This window comes from Ambystoma mexicanum, chromosome 10 (genome assembly GCF_040938575.1).
Source record: "Ambystoma mexicanum isolate Mex_15411 chromosome 10, UKY_AmexF1_1, whole genome shotgun sequence".
Classification (NCBI taxonomy): domain Eukaryota; kingdom Metazoa; phylum Chordata; class Amphibia; order Caudata; family Ambystomatidae; genus Ambystoma; species Ambystoma mexicanum.
The window spans coordinates 1,521,938,902-1,521,966,225 of NC_090932.1; the positions used below are offsets into that span (position 1 = coordinate 1,521,938,902).

The 27,324-nt window shown below is 48.2% G+C and overlaps 1 protein-coding gene across 6 annotated transcripts in view; it reads right to left on the bottom strand.

Moving 5' to 3' along the window:
* The window catches only part of NCOR2 (nuclear receptor corepressor 2), a 2,813,293-nt gene that overhangs the window by 304,943 nt on the left and 2,481,026 nt on the right, over positions 1–27,324 (bottom strand). For all 6 annotated transcript variants that reach the window (XM_069619703.1, XM_069619702.1, XM_069619704.1 and 3 more), the window contains one exon: positions 7,475–7,758. In XM_069619703.1, coding sequence (XP_069475804.1) covers positions 7,475–7,758 — 284 coding nt within the window. The remainder of the gene's footprint in view (positions 1–7,474; positions 7,759–27,324) is intronic.

Sequence of the window (27,324 nt, forward strand, 5' to 3'; positions counted from 1 at the left end):
ATACATCCCATCCCATCCCCTTTCCTCCATCCTTGTGGGTGATTCCACCGAAAATAGGGCGGGGAGTGGAAATTAACTAGAGGCAAAGATGTTCCTGAGAACTGCCTGCTAAAACTCTGTGTCCCTCCTGGAGCTGGAGTCCAAAGAGTAGTGCCTGCAAAAAGAGGTTTGTCCCTGGAAAGCCACTGACGTAACCCTGGCTCTCATCGCATGTGTATAATACCTGCAGGCACCTTTTTGTGCATTGCTGCATAAGCCTCCAAAATGGCCACCACCATTCAGCTGGCAATGGAGGCCTTGGATGCCTGAGTTCCCCAGGGCGGTGCCACCAAACGTGACGAACAGTGCTTCTGATTTCCTGAACTGCCTGCTCTGCAATAGGTGGAATTTGAGCCACTTCCACAGATCCAAAGAGTGCAAACATCTCTCTGTCTCAGAATGAGGATTAGGGAAACACACTGGCAAACACATTTTCTGGTTCAGATGAAAGGGGGAGACCACTTGGGGAAGAACTTCGGGTGAGTTCGGGAGACGTTATCACTGTGTAATACTTTGAAAGCTTTGCATGTGTACAGTTGCCTGAAGATCACTCATTCGATGCACAGATGTTGCCGCTAAAAGCAGGACTGCCTTGAGCGTGACCCGCTGCATATCAACTGAAGCCAGCAGCTCGAATGGCCTGCACTGGAGGGCCAATACCACATTCAGGCCCCAGATGGGATGGGGTCTGTGCACAGATAGAAACTATCTAGATAATGCCTCGAGGTGTGCATTGACCACAGGGTTTGCCGCCAAGAGGAGGCCTTCCTTTGAGTTCTTGTAAGCACCCATAATCGCCAAGTATGTACTGCAAGTGTCTACCTGGACCCCTGATTGGGCCAGATGGGCCGAGAATGAGAAAAGCAAGTAAGGGGGTCCACCCCCTTTAAGAGACCAATGACAGACCCTGGTCCACTTACTCGTATATTGTGCCCCAGTGGATGCCATCCTGGCCTACTGGATAGTGTGTAAATTAACTTGCTGACACCTGAAAAGACTAATCTGTTGGGATGGACGTCCAGCTCCCAACGCAAACAATTTAAGTGGGATTAAAAAATATTGTGTTTTGTAGCTGTTGTGGAAATATAGGTAGGCACGGTAATAGGGCATGAGTGATAGTGAAGTACAGTAGTTGAAATGTAGCGTACAAGGATATCAACATAGGCCCTGGTCCCCCAACTTGAGAAATACTGAGGCACCGCCATATATGAAGAGAGGCCTACTATGTGCAGTCCCTGCTGAAAGTAGCACCATAGTTGAATCGCCTTCCCATCCAAAGCCCCAGTAGTGAAACCGAACACAGAGGCCTCCGAAATTGTAAATGTATCAAGCAATGGGCCTGCGAAACCAAAAAGTTATGTGAATGGCCGAGCAAGGAGAGGGCTGCGCCTGTCCCAAAAGACAAACTCATGTGAGTCAGGGTAAAGTTCTTGAGCTGCCAAAAGACCCCAGCCTAGATTTAGAGCATTAGTGCCCTCCATATGAACACCATCCCATTTGAACTTCCCATAAAATGGAATACCTAAATGCATCAGAATCTGGCTGATTAGTGTGGTCATCGAGAGGCCAGGAAAAGCTCTGGGGAGGGCCAGCTGATAAAGGGGAACCAGGAGTAAAGCATCCCGCAATGTGTGATACAAGAAGCAAGAGGTGATGCTAACAAATGTAGTCCCACGACAGGGAGGCATGGTGGGAGTGCCTGCATGTCTGATATCAAAAGAAGTGCTCCAATATTCTAGAGGGCCAATTTGACCCCAGACGTATCGACTGAGCTCATGTTAATGACCAGGTGCACACTATGTGACTAGGCCAGTGGGAAGAGTACCATTCTAGAAGGGCCGCCTATCAGTAGGAACCCAAGATGACCGAGTAGGGGACCACGTGTAAGAGGGTCGGGGTAGATTAGCAGAGGGGACTGGTATTATGTATACAGGTGGTAGCCAAAGCGGGTGGGGGATGAACACTGTATACTGTGTGTATCATTAGTGACAAAGTCACTTCTTATAATGCCATGTTTTCTTTGAACTAACAGATTTCTGTTGTAGTTGGTTTTACGGGACCCTCTGTCACTCCTTTCCTTTTTGTATACAAAATGAACTTGTTTTCCTTGCAAAGAGATGCAAACTTTTTTCCTTCGAGGATTATTTTTTTTCTTGTCTGGAGGTCTCGCTTACAAATCTCAAATGATCAGGAGCCAGGCTGAGAGTGCTAACCGGCCTGGATCCGGATGTTCCACTGCTCCCTGTTGTTGTGTAAGAAATCCTCCGGCTGATGACTGGACGAGTGACCTGACCTGCGTTTTGAGCTGCAAGAGATACCGGAGAACCTCGCCCTCGAGGGTCACTAAGGAGCCATCAGAATTAGCATGAGGCCTGACAAGTTCCGGGAGCCTCTGGACTAACAGTGGCAGTTGTTCCAACTGATCTGATGCATTGCCAAATGATCCACGACCTACCCATGAAACCAATAGGTGGCACTTGGGGTGCTCCTGGGAAGCAAATTGATCAATCGCCAGACAGCCCCACCACTCGAAGTGAGGGACCGGGGCGCTGTTGTGCAATACCCACTCGTAGGTGTTGTACCCCAATCTGCGTAATCTGTTCGCCTCAATATTGCTGTCCCCAGGGAGGTGGGTCGCCTTGATTCAGATGCTGTGTGTCAGAGCCCATTCCCAGATGGTGACTGCCTCCATGTAGGACAACTGGGATCTCGCCCCCCTCCCCCCAACTGTTTGTTCGGGCAAAACATAGTAGTTAAATTGTCAGTTTTGGCCAAGCCCTCTTTATCCCCGATTAATGGTAGAAAAGTTTTGAGTGCCAAGCCCACCGCCCTGAGTTCCAGCAAAAGTATGTGGGAACATGCCTCCAGCTTGGACCAAGGGGCGTGAATGGAATGGGCGTTCAGGGTGGCCCTCTCCCCCCCATCCCTGGAGGAACAAATCTGTTGTCACCACCATGGAGTGCCAGAGGGTGTTAAAGGAGTCCCCACCGCAACGTTGATGTTGACGAGCCACCATTTTAGATCTGGGTAAAGCAAAGGTGGAATAAAAAACGTGCCTGAGACCCCGTCTCCTCGTCCCATGACGACGTTAGATGGAGCTGGATGCCTCTCATCTTGATCCTGGCGTGCTGGTTGGTCAAGACAAGAGAGGCCATGATCCCCAACAAGTGTTGAAGCCACCACGCTGATGTTGTAGCATTGAGTAGGAAGTTGCAGACTGCTCTCCTGAGAGTCTTCAACCTCTCTGCCGTAGAGTGAACCCTTTGTGTCACTGTGTCCTACTGGATACCCAGGAACAGGAGGTCCTGTGAAAGCCAAAGATGCAACTTCTAAAGATTGAGAGAAAGCCAAACTGGTGAAGAACATCTGCTTGCCTATAGCAGGAATGCAGAGCACACTTTTGGTGAACTGGACCTCACCAGCCAGTCATTAAGATAAGGGTATAGGTGGTGGCCCTCCATTCTGAGAAGGCCAGCCATTTCGTTCATCAGTTTGGGGAATACCCGAGGGGTGGAATTCAGGCCAAATGGCAGCACCTCTTATTGAAAGGGATGCTTCATAATCGTGAAGGGCAGATATTTCCTGTGTAGTTGGAAGATGGCGACATGCAGATACGCTTCTTCTAGGACTAAGGAACACATCCAGTCTCCTGCACATAGTGATTCTGTTATCTGGGCTGGCGTTACCATCTTGAAGCATTTGAGGGGAGGGAGATATTGAAGAACAAGAGATCCAGAACTACCCCTACCCCCGCCTGGTTGTTCTTGGGTATTGCAAACATTCTGGAATAGTAACCAGATGCCCTTTCCTGATGAGGCACCAGCTCCACTGCTTGCATGTTCCAAAGTTGCAATATCACCCTCATCAAGGATGGTGAGCCGATCTGCAGCAGTGGAGGGGAATAATGGGGAGGGTTTGAGAGAGGAAGACCGAACCCCGTGGAGGCCACAGAGAGGATCCAGGGATTCTCGCAATAACGCTTTCAGCTGTCTAGAAATTGAGTTAGCTGAACCCCAACAGGAGTGCTTTAGTCCCCACAAGATTGCTTCTTGTAATCAGAGGCAGGTGCGGAGGAGGAGAAGCAGAAAAAAACCTTATAGTGTGCCGATTCTTTCTCCTGTGAGAGCTCTGAGATCTGTCCGGTTGACGGGCCCACGCATGTTGAAATCCCTTGAATCCCCAAAAGCTTGAGGTTTGTGGTCCAACCTACCTTGGGTCTAGGAAAAAGGCTTGGTATCTGGGTTGATCAAAATAGCCAAAGACTTAGCCGTTTGCGTAGACCTGTTTTTCTCTGTAAGATCGTCGTTTGTCGACAAGTGGAATACCTATGACCCCTCGAAGGGCAGGTTGAGTTTTCTATCATGGGCGTCTGAGAAGAACCTGGTTGCATGTATCAAAATGGTTCTGTGCATCTACCCCCACACAGCTGCCCCTGCTGGCAGTATCTATGTGTGGGATCGTTGACCTCAGGAGATCCTGTACAACGATCCAAGCCTCTGCCAATCCATCGTTAAACGCCAACTGCCTGTACAGCGGAAAACCTTTGAGAAAGTCACAGATCAACCTACACAACCATTGATTAGTAGCCGCCACCATGGCGTCGGCATTGGCCTGTCAGAGATGCAGCCTTGCCTTAAGATAAACATTCTTGCTGAAGGATTTTATTTGGGTTGAATTTGAACAACCAAACATCATTTGTAATGGCAAATAGCCAAGAATCACCTTTATCAAGTCCTGGATTTTTATGAATTAACACGTGGGGACTTTGTTTTGCTTGTCCGTGATAACATTGGGTCCCTTCGTAACTCTGATTGCCTTACGCTGACCCTTTATTTTCATCTTTTTTCCGATTTGGTGGCAAAAAAATTTCCAGTAGCTTATTGTCCTTGGACAAACAGCTGGTCACGGACGCAACCACTGAGACGGTTTAGAGTAAATAGACGATGCTGCTACCATGGATGAGGAAGTATGCGTCAACAATAACACCTGTTCGCTCTACTGTTGCCTATAGCTGGCGTCCATCCTTTTATTAAGCTGAGAGTTGACCTCGGCTTCTCCTTCTCCCAGACCGTCCTTGCCAGCACCAGAGCATACTTTCGGAGAGGAATGCTCGACCTGCTTGCAGATCTGAGGGCCAGTACGTCCGCGGTATCCCTGGCTTTGTTGCGCCTGCTCTGGATGTGGAATCCCAAGGAATTCAGCTGTTCCCTGCAGACGGTGTTGAAATGCCTTGACCGAGGCAGACATCTCATCGTCATCGATACTATTCCCCACATCATCCTGAGACTGGGGTGGAGAAGTCTGGGTGCTAGGCTGTGTCCCCAACATTCCTGCCCTGCAGCACCAGTGCCGGGGGTGGTGGGAACTGACTGGGGGAGGAGGCAGAGGTGGTGGCAGTGGAGAGGGGGTGGGGAAGAATTTGAGCCTGCACGGGGAGCGCAGGTGAGACTGCCGGTGCCTGAGAAACCGGCACCCCTGGGGGTTGCAGTGGCGGCATGAGAGGGGGCTGCAGCATTTGAGGTACAACGTCTCTGATAAGGTCCTTGAGATCATCTGTTATAATTTCATGAGGATCAGGAAACACACAAAGAACATGTCCTCGCAAGCAGCCTGTGCGGCTCATGTGGTGGGTTCCGGGTGGCGGACCTCTGAGGCGCTAGGCATTCTGGCTGGCTGGTCGTATCTGGGAACCTGCATAGGATAACCCAATGGTTGGCTGGTGTAAACATACCAATGGGGTGAGCAGTCACCCGAAGCCTGTAGACCGCTAACACCCCACGGCAAGACAGGACTTCTATCCCCTTGCGTGGCCCACTCGGGTGGAGAGGGTGAAGCTCATCGCCTACCTTCCATATTTGTGTTGATCTCCAGAGGTAAAGGCTCTGTCACGTGTTTGACTGCCCTTTTGTGGACCCTTGCCACATCATGAGGAATGAGAGGGAAGTCAGAGTATAGCGCAAGGTCCTTAGCAGGGGTAAAGCTCACTGGTCTTTTGTGGCTCGGTCCCATAGATTTAGCAGCGACGTCGGAGGGAACCCTGAGATGCACAATTGGTAGTCAGCGTCTCACGTCCAGACCTGGACTCTACCTCTTACGCCTGGCAGTAGAGCCCGAAGGCCCCTCACACATAGGTGCAGTAGAAGAGCTGGATAGCCCCTCAGTGCCGGGCACGGGAGGCTTGATATGCCCCTCAGTGTGTTTTCCGGTAGCTCAGGAGACTCAGGCCTGTCAATGGTTTCAGGGTCTGAGAGATCCCTCCCAGTCAACTGAGTCCCCAGTAAGGAGTCACCGTGCCGGGATGCCTTATCGAACATCTTGACACCAAGTCATTCAGATGATCTGGCGGGGACGTGTTGATGATCTCACTCCACCGAGGCAAGCTATTCCTAAGATAACGTGGAATGAGGGCACTGCACGCATCCCACCGGTGATCAGGCCCAGACACTCAAGGCAAAGTGCATGGGATCCGATGCCGGGACAAATCGGTCATACAAGGCGCATCTGGTAAAGCCTTGCACGACCGAAATGCGCCAGGGGAGGCAAGGCACCGAAGGGTGGTCAAAAGGATGAAAAAGAACACAGGGAAGCACACAAAGCACAAAGAATTATGCCAACGCCAGCTGCCAGGTCCATTCCCATCCAAGCAGAAAAAAAGGACTGGGATGAGGTGCCTGAGGGCAGGGCTGGTAGGCATGTCCACGCCCAAGACTACACGATATACAAAACTGAAAGGGGAAGCTAATTATTTCTCTGCCACAAGGTTCCAGTACTGTCCACGTGTCAGGGGACACCCACAAGGATAGAAGAAAGGGGACAGGACGTATGAGTAAGGTACAGTTCAAAACACCCCAAACACACTGTAACCTTCCGTTCCAGATCAGATTTACAGTTGGATATGGTTTCACCTCTGTTAAACTGGCAGCGTTCCATCGGTCTAGAAATAGGATAGCTTCAAATGGTCATTTGAGAGATCAAATGCAAACAGCGCAAAAAAAGTTTAGTGTGCACATTGCAAGAAAATATATGAAGATTGTAGGAAAAATGTTCTGCATTCATGTTTATTAAAAATGTATATGCCCGTAAATTATGGCAAATCACTTGATATCCCAAATGCCACCAAATTGTCAAAAAACATGAAAATAAAGGGGCAGCGTAAGGCAATCAAACAGAGTTACGAACTGACCCAATGTTATCACGGACAAGCAAAACAAAGTCCCAACATGTTATTTGATAAAAAGCCAGGACTTGATAAAGGTTATCCTCGGCTATTTGCGATTACAAATAATGTTTGGTTGCTCAAATTCAACCCACATGAAACATCCTATACTTCTGGTCGACACCTTAAGAGCATCAGACTAGTGCTAAAGACCAAGGATGAAGGCCCCAAATCCTCCACAGTTTATGGGGGGATTAAAACATATGCACCTAAACGTACCTGTGTAATCGAACCCTCCTTCATTGGCCGTGTGGCCATGGGCATCTCCGGTGTGCGCCTCAACTCTTCCCTCGGAATTTCATGTATTGATCGCCCAGGTTCTTTCACAGTGGCCACCAGAGTGTCGTGCGCAGTTTTCATTTTCAGCGGAGTTGACAGATTCTCGTGGGGCCTCACCTTGTAGTTTTCGGTTAGGCCTCTCGGGGGAGTGCTTTCTCGCTTCATCTGCTTGGCTTCCCGGCGGAGGTAGTCCTCGTGAGCCTCCACGTATGACCGAGGAATACCTGCAGTAGAACCGTAGAGAGGTCAAGTTAAAATGTAGAAATATAAACTTGTGTGCATCTCCATACATTTTTGCAAATTTTCCTAAGAAACGTTCTTATTTTCTCCCCAAAAAAAATGGAGGTGCTTTGCCGTTTCTCCAGCTTCAGGGGGATATGCAAATTAACAAGTACTATTAGGGGAAATTCACACTCACCATACGGCAGGGGTCTGCAACATATGGCTCGTTGTGTGATCGACTACAACTGCCATGATTCTTCAATTATTGACTCTGCTGGCCAGGGCTAGGAGGAGATGGCGAGCCATAGGTTGCAAATTCATGTCATATACAGTTTTCACAACAATTTTGAGTAACACCCAAAACTATTAATGTCTTGCATTTAAGAGACATTAATTCCTTAATTAAGCTGATAATTCCTTCTTTAGGAGATACATTAATATTTTAAAAACTTCACTTTCATATCATCAGTTAATTCAGAGATGTGTTTCAAGAAATGTCACCCCTGTTACTTTACCAGCAAGCCTCTCCTCATTCTCTAATTTTCTGCCCATTTCTACCTGAAAAGCAGATCCACCATTTTGTTAGTTCCATGACTCTTGAACCATTTCAGTACACCTAATAACTCTGCCTTCAGTGACATGGAAAAACCATGTCCACTATCAAAAAAACGATTCCAGAAGAGCCTGGCTGCCCACTTGTAAAGAATATGAAGGCTGCAGCAGGAAATACGTTTGCAGCTCAGTGCAATCATTTCAGTACATGGAAAAACCTTGTCCACTATCAAAAAAACGATTCCAGAAGAGCCTGGCTGCCCACTTGTAAAGAATATGAAGGCTGCAGCAGGAAATACGTTTGCAGCTCAGTGCAATCATTTCAGTACTTTCCTGTCCAAAGAAAAAGTCCAAGGCAAACAGATTAACAAGAATAAACAAAAACACTTTAGTGCAAATGCACTTAAAGGCCTAAGAAAACACTCTGCAGCACCAAATTTGCTGGACAACATTACAGACACGAAATATAACATCGGATGAAATTCACAACCCAAATAGGAGTTTTGTGCACAGTTTAGATGCTTGGTCAAGTAGTTTCCATTGTGGGATCAATCACTTGTATGTTCCGCCCTCTTCCCCAATGGTCTCACAACCTAACCTACCACCCTTCATTCAAATGTACTAGGATGTTGCAGTTTTAATGCAATAACTGTACTACATGCCCTTTGTATGCAGTGTAAGGTTTATATTTTTGGCATGCCATTTGTGAGTGCGCACTCATACACTCAAATTAAGATATAGACTGAAGTACTCCAACCTAGAAACATATATTGCGCCCGTTATCACCATGGTGGTCTTCCTTTGCCAGGCATATAAGCGTAAATGTGTTCCACATTGGGGTGGACTGGGAACCAAAAGAGGCCCTGGAAATAAATTTCGAAGTGGACCCATATCACACATTTCCCGCAAGCCCAACCCTATTCATATGATAACATTTGGAAATAAAGTGAGTAACCACACAAAAGAGGACCAGGGTACAGAGGCCAACCAGGAAATCGCCAGCGTTCCCTAGATGCCACTCCACCCATGGGTCCGCGCCTAGCATGTCTATTGTAAAAAGGAAGGTGTGGTGAGAGCTAAACTGTACAAGCGTAAGAAGAGGCAGGTGTGCTATGTAAGGCAGGAAGATGAAAGTGGGAGTGACAGCATAACAAAGAATGTATGTTCAGTTTGCAATTAAAAAAGGTAACCTGCTCTGTGATGTATGCACACTTGAGCAATAAGCCCGAGCCGCTGGGGCATTACCGAGTAAGGTAAAGCCCCGGGGCCCGTAGTTAATGAAGGACTCTGAGCTTTACCTGACTCGGTAATGCCCCTGCGGCGAAGGGCTTATTGCTATTAGTACCCTGGCCCATAAGACTGTGGTACTAAAAGCATTTTTTTTCTGTTCTGAAACACTCCAGCGTTTTGGAACAGAGAAAAAAAAATTCAAAAAATATGGCTGCTGAGGAACCCTTTCCATGGCAGCCATTAAAAAAAATAGAAAAAAAGTAAACAAAAAAATGGCCGGCATGGAAAGGAGAGAAGTGACTACATGCAGTCCCTTCTTTTCCATGACATGTCGCGTATCGGGAGCGGACGCGCTGGGGACAGAAGTGTTCCTAGCGCGTCCACTCCCGAAATGGACCAAAAGGAAGGTAGGTGGGGTAGGGAGGGGATTGTTTGGATTGGGGTGGAGGAGGGAAAACACTTAGCTCGATCCCTGGCGGGGGAAGATGGCAGCCTCCAGCCGTGTGGTGGCTCAGGGAGGGGATTACCCCCTTCCAAGCCTCCTCATTGGCTAAGTGCTTGCCACAGCCCCACCCACCCCCCTTGGCCAGGGACATGAAGGAGCGTAGTGGGGAGAGGGATTCCCAGTCGGGTAAAGCCCTGGCGAGGGCCAATCAGATTGATTGTTACAATCTGATTGACCCTCGCCGTGTACTAATAAGCGGTATTGCAATCGTTCTTTATACTTTAGTCAATAGTACTGGTAGGGATGTGTACGGTTGCATGATGGACTCAAGATGTACTAGAGCATTACCATGGAGGATGAGGACCACAATTAAAAAAACAATGACAAAGCCAACAGTTTTTGCTTTTGTGCAGGCATGGGATTGGCATTTATGAGGCACTGCTATAATGATACTATACGACCATGAAGGAAATAGCAACAGCTGGCAAATGGTGTTAGTACCTGGGCATATTATGTCAGTACCAGGCAAATGCCTATCAAATTGCCTATACATGGCTTTGGCAATGCTTAATTTTAGCAGGCATTCAGAGCAAGGAGCAGATGCAAGGACACATGTATTGCTCATAAATCAAGTAGCTAAAGGCACCCTTGTTTCAAAGATTTCATTACACCAGGCAGCTGGTTTTAAGTTGAAATTCAGCCATTCATTTGCTAAGAAATAACATTGATATTCCCTGAAAAGCACAGAGCTATTTCAAAGAAATCACAGTGCGTGTGTTTTCTGTGTGGAGTGTAATGGCCTTTGGCACTAGCATGGTCATGGATAGTCAGTGGTTGGGTAAAAAGCCGAACATACACAGGCTGAGTCCCGCTTTACCCCCACCCTCTGACATCTAAGCTACATTCCAAGCTTCAATTTCATGCTAATAGTTGTTGCTTAAAGGGAGCACTAACAGCACCACCTAATAGCAAAACAACAAAAGGGAGTGAGCATCATATCAACCCTGATCGCATCTTGGGAAATCTTGGGGTTGCCAAGGCTATGGTCGTCTAATGGCAATTTATCAGGTACCTTTTTTAAGATCACAGACATTTTTTGAGTTCCAAGTCGGCAGGATGACCATGGCCATTGTCCATATATTTATTTATTGTGCATTTGTAAGGTGGTCATTCATCAAGAATATGTGTTTCAAAGCTCCCACAGGGCAGGGAGTTAGGGGGAGGGTGGAACAGGTATGGGGTGAAATATAACCCCTGGATTACCGAAATAAAGAGGCCAGAGTGATTTGTGAAGTCCCATTGAAGTATAATGCCAGCACAGAAATGATGATATCTGACATGAGGCCTATTGAACCAAAACGAGGCCTAAACCTCCAAGGAAAGAAAGTGGGCGTAAACGCCAAAAGTGCGAAGATGAGCACAATGGACTTCAGCAAGGAAAAGAAAGACATGTGCCTGACAATACTGTTTCACTAAATGCATGGAGAGCTGCACTTTTACTTAAAGAGACAGATAGCAGTGTGAATATAATCTTCAATGTAATACCAGATTGTGCTCCAGTCATCTCAAGTGAAACGAAGCTCATTGCAATTATAAGAAATACAAACTTCCTTTTTCCTCATCCAAATGACAGTATGCTAAGATAAAGTGCTCGCCAGACTTTCAGAGATTGAGCATGGATTTGTCATATAACTGCCCTATACATATGGACAATGCAGAAGGGATATTCATGCCTTTTGCAACTGTGAGATTAAAGAATTATATTACACATGGATATAAGGCCCACGTTCCTTATAAAATGTCATGTAAAATGCATTGTGTGCGAGTTTAAAATCATCAATCAAGGCCATTGCTTAAAAATATAGAAAGAAATAGACTGCCTAGATTTAAACCACAGTGGAAAAAGATAAGGCCAAGCTGTTCTTTCAGCAGAAGTGACCTTGAGGTCATAATTCCCATAAAATGTCCATAAGAGCTGCAGCTAGGGCCATTACAGGCCATGAAGGGAGAGGCGAAGATAAACATGAGCCAGCCTCGGGCTCATCTCATGCTTAAGGGGAAAAGAAACTTAAAGCAAATAAAGAAAAGAAACAGGAGTTTAGTTGAAAGAAACAAATTACAAGTTACTCACTGTAGTGTCTAGAGTACTCTTAGTGCTTAGTCCTCTTGCCTCCATACTGAATGGATGTCCATTCGTAAGGACGAGAGACGGAACACTTTTCACCAGAAAAACCTTCTTCCCCTTCAAAATTAGAGGCGCGCAGGGGTGCGGCCCTGGGAGCATGCACTACCCTGACTCCGCCCACCGGTGTCACTCCTCAGTCCCCATTGACGCGTCAACAATATTTATTGCCCACTCACGCCAGTATTATTAGGGGGGAGGATGGTGGGACGTATGGAGGAAAGGGGACTAAGGACTAAAAGTATGTTAGTCACAATCGTGAGTAACTTGTAATTACTCTTACGTCCCGTCCCCTTTCCTCCATACATATGGGCGATTACAACTGAATGTAGCCCCAGGGTGGAGAGGAGACCCTCCTTAAGCAAACAAGTTCTTTAGAACTGCCTGTCCGAAGGCCGCGTCTGACTTAGAGCTGGCGTCCAAACAGTAATGCTTACAGAAAGCCGAAAGTGTGGCCCAAATAGCTGCCCTGCTTATGACCTGCCACAGAACCTGCCGCTGGAATGTGATGAACGTGGCCTTAGGCCTGACGGCATGGGCATGCATGTTGGCTGGCAGCGGCTTGCGCTTTCCCTCATAGGCCTCTTTGATGGCCACAGCCATCCATCTTGCGATGAAGGCCTTGGATGCCCGTTAACTGGGTTTGGAGCCCCCGAAGGTGACTAAGAGTGCGTCCGACTTGCGGAAGCCCTTTGTCCTATCCAGATAGAATTTCAGAGCGCGTCTGACATCCAGACAGTGCAAGACTCTCTGAGCATCGTCCTTGGAGTTAGAGAAGAATGCAGGTAGGACTATTTCCTCATTTAGATGGAACGTGGAGGGTACCTTAGGTAGGAATGCCGGGTGAGTCCGCAGGACAACCTTATCGCTGTGGAAGGTGGTATAGGGTTCTGAAGCCACCAGAGCCTGGATCTTGCATACTCTGCGAGCGGAGGTGAGACCTACTAGCAGAGCTGTTTTGGTGGTGACCAGCGTGATGTCCGTGGGCATCATTGGTTCCAAGGGTTTGTGCGCCAAGACACCCAACACCACATTGAGGTCCCACACAGGGTGTGGCTTCTTGATGGATGGGTAAAGCCTGCCAGATGTTTCTTGACTATCGGGTTGGAAGAGGAGAAGACCACCTCAGAATTTCTGTAGGCCCCTGTGGCTTTGAGATAGGTGTAACGTGTGTCCACCTGTATGCCTGGGTGAGAAAGGTGTGCCTAGAAAGAAAGCACATTCTCCAGTGTGCAATTCAGGGGGTTAATCTCCTTAGAATCTGCACAGTGACAGAACCTGCTCCATTTACTCCTGTATTGGCTCTTAGTGCCCTGGATGATCTCCAGGTTAGCCTGAGATAGGTTCAGGTGTTTGAGGGTGATCTGCTCAGGAACCACGCTGCGAGAGCTAGCTTCTGAGGAGCGGGGTGGAGAACCCGACCCCCCTGCTGGGACAGGAGAGGTGCTGGGCCAAGCGGAAGGTGAATGGGAGGTTGGTCCGAGAGGCTGAGCAATTCAGAGAACCATGGTCTCGCCGGCCACCAAGGCACTATCACTATGATGCTGAGGTGACAAAGTCTCTTATCTTATCTTGCAGAGTACCCTGGGGATCAGGGGTGTGGGCAGAAAAGCATAGGCTATCATGCCCTCCCATTGATTCTGCATGGCATCGCCCAGGGAGCCTAGTCCCTGCCAAGACGCGAACTGATGGCACTTACTGTTCCTCCAGGAGGCAAATAGATCCACCTGAGGATGGCCCCATGTGTTGAAAACCATCTGCAGCGCCTGGTCGTTCAATTGCCACTCGTAATTGTCTGCTCCCAGCCAGCCGAGTTTGTCCGCTTCCAAGTTGGCCTCCCCAGGAGGTGGACGGCCCTAAGGTAGAGGTCGTTTTCCAGGGCCCATTCCCACATGCTGACCGCTAGGTTGCACAGCATAGGGGACCTGGTACCCCCCTGCTTGTTGACACAGTACATGGAGTTGTCGGTCTTGATCAAAAAGGTCCTGCCCTCGATGAGCAGAAGAAAGGCCCTAAGGGCTAGCCAAATGGCTCTGAGCTCCAGTCAGTTGATATGCGACACCTGCTCCTGCTGGGTCCAGACTCCATGGATGCTGTGGCTGTCCAGAGTGGCTCCCCAACCTCTAAGGAGGGGTCTGTAGTAATGGTGACCTGCAGAGTTGGCTGCCGGAAGGGCCTGCCCGCCCACAGGTTGCAGTCCATGCGAGAGAAGGCGCTATGCTTACCAGCTCCGCTTGGAAGTCCTTCTCCCGATTCCATGAGGCTGTGAAGTGCAGCTGCACTCTCCTCATTCGGAGCCTCGTGTAGGGCACGGCCAAGAGGACCCCTACCATGATACCCAGTAAGTGCTGGTACCACCAAGCCGAAGTCACTGGTCTGATAAGGAAGTGCGTAGTGGCCCTCTTGATGGCCGTAATCTTGGTCTCCGAGGGAAATATCTTCATGGGCTGCAGCTGAGACTTCTTGAAGTTGATTGTAAACCCTAGGTCGTGGAGTGTATTCATAAGCGCAGAGAAGTGTGGACAAAGCTCTCCGGGGATCTCGCCCGGACGAGCCAGTCGTCCAGGTACAGGTAAACATGGTGGCCCTGGGCCCTGAGGAAGGCTGCCAATGCATTCATAAGTTTGGTAAACACCCTGGGAGCTGAGTTGAGGCCAAAGGGTAGCACCTTGTACTGGAAATGACAGCCCATGATCCTGAAGCGCAAGGAGAGATGGGGCTGCCAAATCGGGACGTGTAGGTAGGCCTCCTTCAGATCCAGGGAGCACAACCAATCTCCCTTGTCTAGTGTCTCTGCAATGAGTGCTGGCGTAGCCATCTTGAATTTTTGAAGAGGGAGGTAGAGGTTGAGGGTGGAGAGGGCCGACAACTCTCAGGCCAGCCTAGTTCTTTTTTTGTATGGCGAAAATCCTGGAGTAGAAGCCTAATCATCTCTGGGAGGCTGGTGCTTTTTCCACTGCCTGGCTCTCGACAAGCAACCGGATCTCCGCCAACAGAGTTGCCGTCCCAATCTGTGGGAGCGTAGGGGAGGGAGGTATAGGTAGGAAGTAACCTGTGGATACTACTTAGAGGATCCAAGGGTCCGCAAAGTGCTGGCACCAAAAATGCATGTCAGAGGTGTTAGGGAGAATTCTCATAATGTGCTAATTCCCTTCACATTGGAGACCCCCCAGCAACTTTGCTGGATTTTGAGGACTTGATTTTTTTTTACATGGAAGGAGCGTGAGCCTTTTTTTCACTCATGTGTTTTGATATGTGTTTTTCACTTGTGTTCTTTGATTATGGAGTTTTAGATAACTCCATAGACATCTTTTCATGTGTGTTATACAGCACCTTCAGTGCAGTGACACAGGGATGTCTTTTAGACTTCCCCAAGTTTTAAATACCTACTCTGGGATCAACTACTGTTTCCGAGAGAATGTAAAGTGAAATTGACTTTAATAGTCTTTTCCAAATTCTTAGACCCAGCACACACCATCTTAGAATGGAGTGCTGGAGTGGTTACATAGTATCCCCTGTGTCTAAACACTCATGTAGCAGTCAAATGCTACCCTTTCCTATTGAAAAGGCTGGTGGCAGTGGTTTTACAACGAACTACCATGATTTTTCCTGACCGCGAACACCGCTAGCTAAAAATCCCGGGAGACATGTTTTTCAAGATGGCACCTTAAGCCCCTTTGTTTAAACGGTCCCAGTCTTTTTTTTTTTTGCCATTTCATTTTGGCAAGGTCCTTCTAGTGTTTGTCTCTGCGCGCCAAACCAGGTTTGGTCCCTTTGTTTGTGTGCCTTTGGCAGGCTTCAGGACTGAAGTCCGCCCTTGGCGTCGGAGTGTCTGGGTTGGGCAGGAGGTGAGGGAGGTGCCAGAAACTCCCTGTGCTTAGTCTCCTAGGACACCCAAATGCACCCTGGCGTGATTGGCTGGCTGGCTGTCTGGCAAGGACAGCCACCCTGCTGGATGAGCAACAGCTAGGCTGGAATGAAAAGGAGAGAACTGTTTAAAAGGCGAGTCTTGTGGACTGAAAGGCAGAGTCGACCACTGGAACGAAAGAACCGAAGACGAGCTGGAAGAGGACAGCTGTTGCAACTCCTGGACCGTTGGTTAGCCCAGTGAAGCCCTTCTGCAGGTCCAAATTGCCAAACTCCATTCGACAGAGAAGCTCCTTCAAGGACGGCTTCTTCCTTTGAGTTGGTGGGACCAATCAACTCATAAGACATCTGGACACCATCTTCACGGCTGGTTAGGATTAACCAGCGAGAGGGGAACCAGTTTGTGTTCTTGAATCTACAGCTACTGGAACTGAAGTGACTCCATTTTGTTTGCTTTCTTCAACGATCCCATGCAGTGAAGGAGACCCCCCCCCCCCCGACGTCCTCCCTCTTGTCCCCACGACTGAGGCTCAGGAACAGCAAGATCTGCAGGCATTGCCAGGAACAACGACTTCATCAACATTTGTTTCTTCATATAAAGGTACTGTGCCAAACCGATTGAGAGAAGGCCACTCTTGCAGTGAAAGTTCTTGAAACTTTCCCAACTTGCAGGCCTAATCAGCGTGTGACCCCACAAACAATTATTTTTCGGCTAAACTACTTCCGAGAACTTTTGCAAAGATTTAACCGTTTGATACCAGAACTGCTCTTTCAGAACACTAGCCCATTGACTTTGGCCTGGCCTATTGACTTGAATTGAACTCTTCTGGTGAACTGAAACTATTGCACTGCCTAGACAGTATATGTAATCTATTCTACTTACTTTTGCCCTTTTTGCTCACTGCTAAGTAACTGAACTGTCATTTGGCTCCTATTTCAAGGGAGCTCAAACTGTCTCAAAAACTCTAGTTTTGTATTGAAGTGTATTGGTATAAAATATTAAGCTGTCTTCTTCTAGTGACATGTTTTCTAAATGATTGTGTGATAAATTAATAAGTGTTTTACCAAGAAACCTTGAGTATAAGTGTCTACTTGAACCACTGTGATTGAAAGTGCTCTGTGCAACTACTTGTACTGCTCGCATTCACTCTTGAGATAAGCCTGGCTGCTCAGCTCGCTACCAACAAACTGTGTGGTACAGACTTATACCAAAGGTGGGTCTTGCTTACACCTGTAATCCTATTTGCGTGTGGTGGTCCCAGAGGGTACTGCATGCAATTCTCCCTAACAAGAGGCTAGCCTGCCCCCCACTGGAGACATGTGGACCCGGAGGGACGCGTAATGCCTTTTTGCTCTCTAAGGTTACTGCTGAGGAGGGGGACTGGAAGAAGCCCTTGCTCCCCGCCCTTTTTGTTGCTTGTGCCGATGCTGATTCGGCAAGCGGTCAGGTTGTCTCGACCTATGCTAGTGGAATCCCCGGAACCCACCAAACGCCTGCCCCTTATCGGAGCATTGATGTGACTGGGTGTACGCCTTGGGCGTGGCTTTCGTAAGAATAGATAAAGACTTTGCGGTTTGCGAGCTGTTCTTATTCAATTCCTCATCGGTGGTAGAGAGGAAGAGGTCACTACCCTCGAAAATGTAGGGGAGGACTGGCCGCGAGGCCCTCCTCACCTGCAGCCTTCTCCCCAGGTGAGGACCATGACTCGGTGGCTGTCCCCTCATGCCACCCGGGCCCAGGTGGAGGAGGGGTCACCCGCCGACGACATTGCCCACACATATCCGTTCCCCGCATATACCAAAATTCAGTTAGGCCTAGAAGCCATCTTGTTTAGCAAACATGGCGTGAGTTCAGCACACTGTAACGAGGCCCCCACCTTTGGAGGGCCTTCCATGCATCTCCGCCGCCGCAGGAGCCCTGGCAGATCCGCTGCGAGCGCGTTCCCATGAGAAAGCCGGGTATGAGCTAACCCGAGATGTTAACACTGTAACATTTCATCGTTCACCATGTAATATTGCACCCCGCACGACCTGGTCCGCGAGGCCAGGGTGATGAAAAAACAAGCTGAAGCATTGTTAGCTGAAGAAAGTAGAAAATAATTCAAGTATTGGTATTAATGAACTACCTCTGTTTAAACAGATCCTGTAAACTGTGAATGAACTATAAAGATGCAACGTTACATGATACCACCCCAGGTCTGGACTAGTGCTGCTATAACCACAGAGAAAGATGTCGACCAAATGTATAGCCTTTATCTGTATAAGTGTTCTTACAATTTTATGTAGAAACCTGAACTCGTATATGTTTTCTTAATCACCTAAAGCAGCGAGCATCAATTTCTGTAGGCCATAACCTAGAACTACCTCGTGTAACGTTTAATGTACATAAAATAATCACACCATGTAGTAAATATAATGTTAGGTAACGAAAAGGTACTCGGACCGACTGTATTAAAGAAATGTGTAACGAAATTGAAATATATATATATGTGTGTTTAAATAACATCAAAATAAGGCGGAACATTATAAAAGTGCTGCATTCAAAAGTTAGCAACGCACGAGGAAAAAACCTTTGTGAATATATGCAAGGCCATTCTCCCTCCCACCCTACCAAGCCTGCCAGATAAGGAAGCTAAGGCCTGTGCCGCGCTCCCTCACCTCCCCCAACCAAGCTGGAGCCGCTTCAGAGAGTCAGAGGCCCCGGTACCGCACCCAAGGCCACAGCCCGCCACCTGTGTTATTTACAGCACGGTAATAAACCCACGTTTGAATCCACTGATCTACCAGCACCCTCTCGTAAATTCCACAACCCTCCCCCTAGACCACCCCAAGAATCATGACCCCGTGCAAAGACGACCCCCATCACTGGGACAAGACACAGAGACCCATTTATATAATAACTTCTAACGCGGCAGACAGACATGTATCATTCGGCTCAGGCCCCAGAGCCCAGCCCCTCGACCTAAAATACCGGTCAATAGGACACAGGTAAATCTCACCCCAACCGACAACCACCGGACCTCTCACGAGGTGCATTCCTCATGTGTTGCGTTTATTTTATAAGACAAACTGCTGAGCGATTTATTGATGAACTTAGATGTCGTTTCTTGAATAACTGCAGTGTGCATGGCCTAGGGCAAACGAGTCAGGAAAGGTATTCATCTTTGTCACAGGCTGCCCCAGCATACCAACACCGCTCGGATGACCTCAAGCTGGCCTGCCAGGCCCAACCCAACCCACGAGGCTGACCAGTGACGTCCTCACGCCAAGACCAACCACGCTGCAGCAACACCTATAGTTAGTCGACGCCACCCAATCCCAATTAACTTGTGCCCCCTATAGTGTGTAGGTTCTGATGACGTTTTTTGTATTAGAAATACGCCTGTCTTTGCTATTGTCAGACAGAGCGCTCTCGGAGGTTGCAGAGTTCTTTGCATGCCCTAATCTTTGGATAAACTCCTACTTACGCTCACCCGCACTCTGTCTTGGTCTTATTCCCACTACGGGAGAGTCCCTTATTGTCTCTCATTGCGGGGAGGATCGTGCTGAAATTGGGGGCGCTTCCTTTCAGTGGTGACCCCGACGTGATATCTCCAAATTATTTTTCCTAACTCCCTTTTAACGACCCCCTTGTAGCACGAGAATCTCCGGTCGAGAAGGGATACGCACGGTGAGCCGGCTCCGGGAGGCTGCCCGCCAACGGCGACTGGCACAATAAGAAGTGCGCACTCAATGAGAAAGGGTACGGGATCCCGATTGGAAAAAAAATCCCCTTTGAGTGCCGCTCGCCGGAGCCAGGGGCTGACCGTTGAGTTACCGGTGACACCGCCTGGACGGACCCAGTTTCGGAGACTATCGGTTCAAGACGGGCACGTGAGTACTGAGTGCGAGCGATCGTAAAGGGGAAGGGAGGGGAAATTGTGAACAGAGGAACGGGGACAGGTAGAGGAGAAGAATAACGGGGGTCTACTAAAGACGGGTCTTGAAACTTTCTTTATCTTTTCTTTGCATATGGCCATTAGGAGTAAGAAATAAGTGAAGTGGTAGAAGTGACGGAAACCTAGCTCCGAAAGGGGGTGGAAGGCGGCGCCGCATAGTGCTATCTAAACTAGTACTGGGAATATATGAAGAAGTAAGAAATAAGTTATTGGTGTCTGGCAAAGGGAGACACCGGGAATATTTTTTAGTGATTGCTACTCTCTCTATTTCTTTTTTTCATTCCACGGGGCAGGGGGAGAAAGCGAAAAGGGTATAAGGTGAATATACTTGTAGAAGAACTATAAAATAGGGAGCACATTTGTAGGAGTGGGGATTAAGTAGTGGCACGTACAGACGTGAACATAGTAACCTTAGTAGAAAAACAGGGACAGCTGGCCAGGGAGGAAAGGGAGGAAGAAAAAAAAAAAAAAAAAAAAGAGACGAGGTGTGAGCGGAAAAGCATTGTGAAGGGTGCGCGCACCGTGTGAGTGTTGGAGACGAACGGTTGACCGCGAGGTGGCGCCAGAGAGTGTTGACCAAAACTGGTATTTGATCAGTTGCGAGTGAAATCACATGAGAGTGTATGGGAATGGGAAGGAGATGAGCTATGGTAAGTGAGAAAGGACTTGCGCAGTGAATAAAACTGGGTGATAATTTTTGAGAGGTCCGCCCTTGTCTGTGCCATACAGGTATACATAAACATATCTACACCTAACTAAAAGTAAAAAAGGTGGACACGCCTGTGTTAGAGATTTAGAATATGGGGGCCGAAACTCCCCTGTCACATATTTGTAAAAGCTTACCGGGATACGCTGAACGAATAAATAAATATCACGATCAATGGGTGACAGAATTGAAAGGGGAGGGTCTGCCCCAGATTTGGCCCGAGGGAGGGTCTTTTGACAAAAGCGTTCTTGATATGGTACGAGCATGCATCAGCCTCAAGTATAAGGGGAAGCAGTGGCAAAATAGGAAGGAGATATTAGACCTCTGGAGATTGTTTGAGGAAGTACCACCACCCAAAGCTCCGGCACCAAATAGTGATGTCCCTCCCACCACAGATAATCCACTGATGATTCCAAGAGAGGAAAAGGAACAGCTAAGTACGGAACAACCTACAGAGGTGATTAGTTTGTACCCGATATTACCTAAACCAGCCCCCGCAGCAGGATATAGCGACCCTACTTATGTGCCTCCCCCCACAACTGGTACACTACAAAGACCAACAGCCCCCCCGCCATACGAAAACACCAGAGAGCGCGCCCAGGGAAGCACACAGAGGGTGGATATAGAGAAGCTAACAAGTGACTTAGAGTCAAGGCTTACTGTGGCAAGGGATGAACTCTCAAGAATAAAAGACATATGTGAGCGCACGGCGTGCACCCCTATACAATCGGGACGCACGTCTAGAGCGTCGAGCGAAAGTAGGCACATCGAGGAAGGATGGAAAAAGGGAGAAATACTGTTCAGAATTGAGGAAGAGCCGACGCGAATAATAGAGATAGGAGCAGTAGAAGGGAGCATTGGTGATGTATCACGAGAGAGAGGAATCAGAGAGGACTTGTTATGTGATGTCAGAGGAGGATTGGATGAGAGTGATAGGTTGAGTATGGCAGTAGGGGGGGAAAGCGAGGAGGTGGACGGTGCATGTTCGCTAGGGACTATAGACGACGAATGGATGGGACGACTAAGAAATAGGGTGGGGAAGATGGCGTCGTTAGAGTCCGCAGCGACTAAGGAAAGGGAGGGTGCAACCTCAAAAGGGAAGCTACAACTTCCATTGATACACAGGGGGGGGAAGACCAAACTATATACCATGGGCTCAGATGGATAAGGCTAATTTAATGAAATTATTGCCCCAGCTGTCAGGAGGGGCGAGCAAGTGGATATATGCATTTGAGAAACATACCGCCGGCATACCGTTGGCAGTAGGCGATGTGAAAAGCCTACTAGTAACAGCAGTAGGAGATCAAGCGGACAGAGTATGGGCTAAGGCTGGTTTCCCGGCAGTGACGTTGGACTGTGATCGCCATGATGGGGCTTCCTTTAATACAGTACGAGCAAGGGTGTGGGACGCACTGAGGGAGACATTCCCAGATACCCCTGACTTACAGTCAGTGATGCAATGTACAATGAATGACGGGGAAGATGCTATGGATTACATTCTCCGGGTGCAAGAGATGTGGAGAGCGGAAACGGGCACGCCCTGGCACCAATCCACATCTCTATTCTATTTCATCATTAAGAGAGGGCTCCCAAAAGAGGTGCAGAAGGCACTCGATAAAATAGCTGGCGTTGAGGCAAAGGGGTGGCCAGAGATCCAAAGTATAATAGTGCACCATTGCAAAAGGATCAAAGAGAGAGAGAAGGAAGTAGCACAGAGAAGGTTGGCAGACGAGGCAAAGTTGGTACAATCAAAACTGGTGAAGGTTGCAGCAGCGGTAGCAGGGCTCCCACTCATGAGGGAGGGAGAAGAAGGAGAGGAGGGGCAAATAGCAATACAAGGAAGAATAGCAGCAAATTGGGCAGGACAAGGACAACGACAGTGGACTGAGCAGGAGCAGAACGGAGGTCCAACGTGGCAAGAGTGGGCCCCAAGAGGGGGAAGAGGTGGGTACAGGGGCCGAAGAGGAGGACAAGGGTATGGAGGAATGGGAGGAAATGGGTGGCAGGGTCCCAGAGGTCCACAGGGGAGCTGCTGGAATTGTGGGAGATGGGGGCACTACTCAAGAGAGTGCAGGAGCAGACAAAACAACGGGTTCCAGGAGATAGAACAGTACGGTCACCCCCACCCAGGAAGCCCCTATGGCCTCCCCATGGGACAATACCAACAACCGGAAAATGTAGGACAAAGAAGTAACACACAACTACACGGACATCAGTACAGAACACAAAATCATCCACAAAACAATGACAATGTGCAATACACGCCAGGTAACACTTTCGCCACAGTAGCTAACGGAGCTCCTGCTCCCGCACCTTACAGCGGGGTGTCAGTAGTTTCGGGGAACATTTTTGATCAAGGGGGGGCAATGAGACACCCCGCATAGGACAGCCCACAGAGAGCACTTGCGTGTCCAGTACTATCTACGACCCACAATGCATCAGAGGAACCATTGATAGGGGCGCAGATAGGAGACAAGCAGTTCATATTCATGGTGGATTCGGGAGCGGAGAAATCATGCATAAGAGAGGGCCGGTTCCCGTTATCTAATAGAACGTTAGAGACGCAGGGGTTCTCTGGGGCTGTAATTGAAGTTCCTTACACAGAGGCATTGGATGTGACAGTGGGGGGTAAAACAGTGAAAGCACCCTTACTGTACTATGAACACTCTCCCATTAATTTGCTGGGGAGAGATCTCTTAAGTAAACTAAATATGACAATATCATTCACAGGGAGCGGTATCGTATGTTCGACGCCAGGCATATGCCCCCTCCGCATATTGGCAGTAATACACGGCCACACAATCATGCAAGAGATCAGGGGGTTACCAAGAAACGAGGAGATGTTTGTTGAAGGCATGAGAACATTGGCTCTCATAGTACCAGAACTAAAAAGGATGGATTGGAGGATTCCAGCCGAGTTCCTCTTCCGCCCTATAGCAAGCCCTGACACTGCTCCCGGGTCAGTGCTATCGTTGGATTTACACGCAGTACACGTGTCAGCAAACAGAATTTGTGTGATTGGCGTTGACATGGAAGGATGTGAGTGGCGGACAGTACTGTGTGTAAATGCAAATATCCCACTGAGGGAGCTCTCGGACGAGGAGCTATTTTCTGACACTGAGACAGATGGCGAAATAGTGATGGAACTGGCAATGCCGTGTGACATTGTAGTTACAGCCAGAAAAACTAAAGTTGAATTGATGGCAGTAGTAGAAGCACCACATGCCTTTTTTGATGACGACATGAGGTTAGTACCCACTAACATATGGACAAATGGCCCCCATGATGTGGGGTTATTACATGAGGTTCAGCCTGTAGTAATAAAACTGAAGCCGGGAGCAATTCTACCCCGGGTAAAACAGTATCCATTGTCACGCGAAGCAGAAGAAGGGATCAGAGAGACACTAGATGCACTGCTAGCACAAGGAATAATAGTGCCCTCAAACTCCCCATGCAACACATGCATTTACCCGATTAAAAAGGCGAAGGGAGGTTCATGGAGGATGATACAAGATTTACGCCCACTCAATGATGTGATTCAGAAGGAGTTCCCTTTAGTCCCGAACCCGGCAACAATACTGTGCAACATTCCGAAAACGGCATCCCACTTCACAGTCATTGACTTAAAAAATGCATTCTTCTCGATTCCCTTAGCAGAGGAGAGCAGGTACTTAACAGCGTTTACACTAGGGGGGAGGAGGTTCGAACACTGTAGACTACCACAAGGATATTGCGAGAGCCCAAGTATATTCAACAGGGTACTACACGAAGATCTGGGGAATTTGTCTGTAGAAAGCACAGTGATTCAATATGTTGATGATTTATTGATTTGTGCACAAACTGAGGAAGAGTGCAGAAAAGACTCAATAACACTCCTGACATTATTGGCCAATAAAGGGTACAAGGTGGACAAGGGGAAGTTACAATACTGTCTAACAGAGGTCCTATACTTGGGACAGTTGATATCAAAGGATGGCAAGCGGATCATACCAGACAGGGCACAGGCGATTGGAGCAGTGGGGGTACCCAAAACAGTAAAAGAGATGCAGAAATTTCTGGGTATGTGCAACTATTGCCGAGCATGGATATTGGATTACGCAGCATACACAAGGCCCTTGTTACAGGCTTTAAAAGAGGCGCAGCAGGACAACAAACACATAGAATGGACAGGAGAGATGAACACAGCATTTAACTCACTAAAGGAACTGATATCAAGTGCTCCAGTACTGGCAAACCCAGATTATGGGCACGAATTCTTCCTATTTTCACACTGCAAAGGAACACTGATGACAGCAGTACTGACACAAAAGACATCGTTAGGGCACAAACCATTGGCTTACTATAGTGGCACCCTAGACGCAGTTATGCAAGGTCATTTCGCGTGCGAGCAATCCCTAGCTGCAGCCGCGTTCGCAATTGAGAAAAGTGCCACAATAGTGATGGGCTGTCCTGTGACACTGTTTGTGGAACATTCACTATTTGCAATATTAGAGCGATCAAAGAGCACATTGACGACACAACGAGCCACAGCATATGAAATAATACTGTCCAGCGCAAACATCCATATAGTAAGATGTAAAACAGTGAACCCGGCCACATTCATCACAGAGGCGTGCACCGTAGAGGACATGCAGAACCACAATTGCGCTACATACACAGGTGACGAAGGTCAGGATCAAGTAATTTCTGAGAATGCCCTGAACGAGGGAGAGGTGTATTTCGTGGACGGGTCAGCATCAATAGACATGGAGACAGGAGAGAAACATGTGGGTATGGCAGTTGTACGATTAGAAGAAGATGAATACGAGACACTAGTGCAACACCGCCTCCCACCACACTATTCAGCCCAAGCAGCAGAACTAATAGCGCTAATAGAAGCCTTGCATGCCGCCAAGGGGTGCGCAGTGACAATATACACCGACTCAGCATACATGACAACAACAGTACACGGCGGGTTGGCACGGTGGGGGCGGAGAGGGTTTCGACGAGCAGATGGAACACCAGTTCAACATGCAGAATTATTAAAAGAACTGATTGAGGCCCTGCAAGAGCCCACGGCAGTGGCCATCGTAAAATGCCAAGCCCACACCACAAATACAGATTTTATATCTTTGGGGAACGCGGCAGCAGACGCCGCTGCCAAAGAAGCTTCGTATTTACAGAAAGGTGCAGTAGGAGAGTACATGTTGCACCACACAGCAAGCCAAGAGGCCCCCACAGGATACAACATGATGCCCACGCAGGAAATAATAGAGCTGCAAGAGGGAGCTAGTGCAGAAGAAAAATTGCTGTGGACTAAGAGGGGATGCAGCAAATCGCCGACTGATTTATTGTGGCGACAAAAAAGCTCAGGAAAAGCGGTAATGCCAGTTAAACTGTTAGAAATAGCATTTCAACAACTACACTTTCCTGCACATAATGCAAAGCAACACATAATGGCAGACATACAAGAAGATTGGTTTGCACCTTGCCTCCATGAACACATCACAAGGCTGGCGTTAGAATGCACGACATGTCAGATTTACAACTCAGGTATGACATTGCGCACACTGAGAGGAACGATACCAAAACCAAATGGTCCATTCAGGGAGCTCCACATTGATTATGTAGCCATGGGAGAAAGATGTAACGGGGCTCGCTACATGATTGTGGTTGTATGTCCATTTTCGAGGTGGGTGGAGGCAGGCCCCTGTGCGCGCCCAGACGCGAAGGGCGCCGCGAAGTTCCTAGTGCGGGAAGTGTTCCCGCGCTGGGGGATTTGCGACGTTATTCGCTCAGACAACGGCACACATTTTGTTAATGAACTATTCAAGGAAGTGACTACGCTATTGGGAATAAAGCACAAATTATGTTCGATTTATCATCCTCAAAGTAATGGCGTAGTGGAAAAGATGAACGGTCTGTTAAAAAGCAGATTGTCAAAACTGTGTTTTTCCCTTAAAAAGACCTGGATGTACTGCCTGCCTTTGGCCCTGTTCGAGTTACGAAACCAACCCAGTAAAGACCACCATTTGTCCCCGCATGAGATCGTCACGGGAAGGAGAATGCACACAGCGCATTCGCCTCTCCGTGAACGTTCTGATGCACACAGAAGTGCAGCGTTATTGGGGGAGGAGGTCACAGAGTATTTGAAAAAACTGACACGGGCAGCGCGCGTAATTGCAAAGCAACTAGCCCCCCCCTCTACAAGAGAGGAGGGGAACACAACAGAAACAGAGAGACTGCCTGAAAACCCATTACAACTAATGCCTGGTGACCCCATATATGTCAGAAGTTTTGTGCGAAGGTGGAATGCGCCACGCTTCCATGGCCCTTACGAAGTAGTGTTTTGTACACCCACAGCAGTAAAGGTGAAGGGCCTACGATATTGGGTACATTTGACAGACATACGTAGAGCCTATAGCGCCGTGGAAGGTGAGGTACAGGACGAGGCACAGGCAACTGCGGACAATGAAGTGGTGCAGAATGAATGATGGAAATTTTGTGTGCATTAAGTGATGAACATTGACCGCGACTGGCGCACAACAAGTGTACTGAAATGAATATGTGTATATATATATATATATGTAATTTTTTACAACTTTTTAAAGGTTTTTGTAGGGTTTTTTGTTTTAGAAAAGTTTTTCTCTCAACTTTCCTCTTCATACG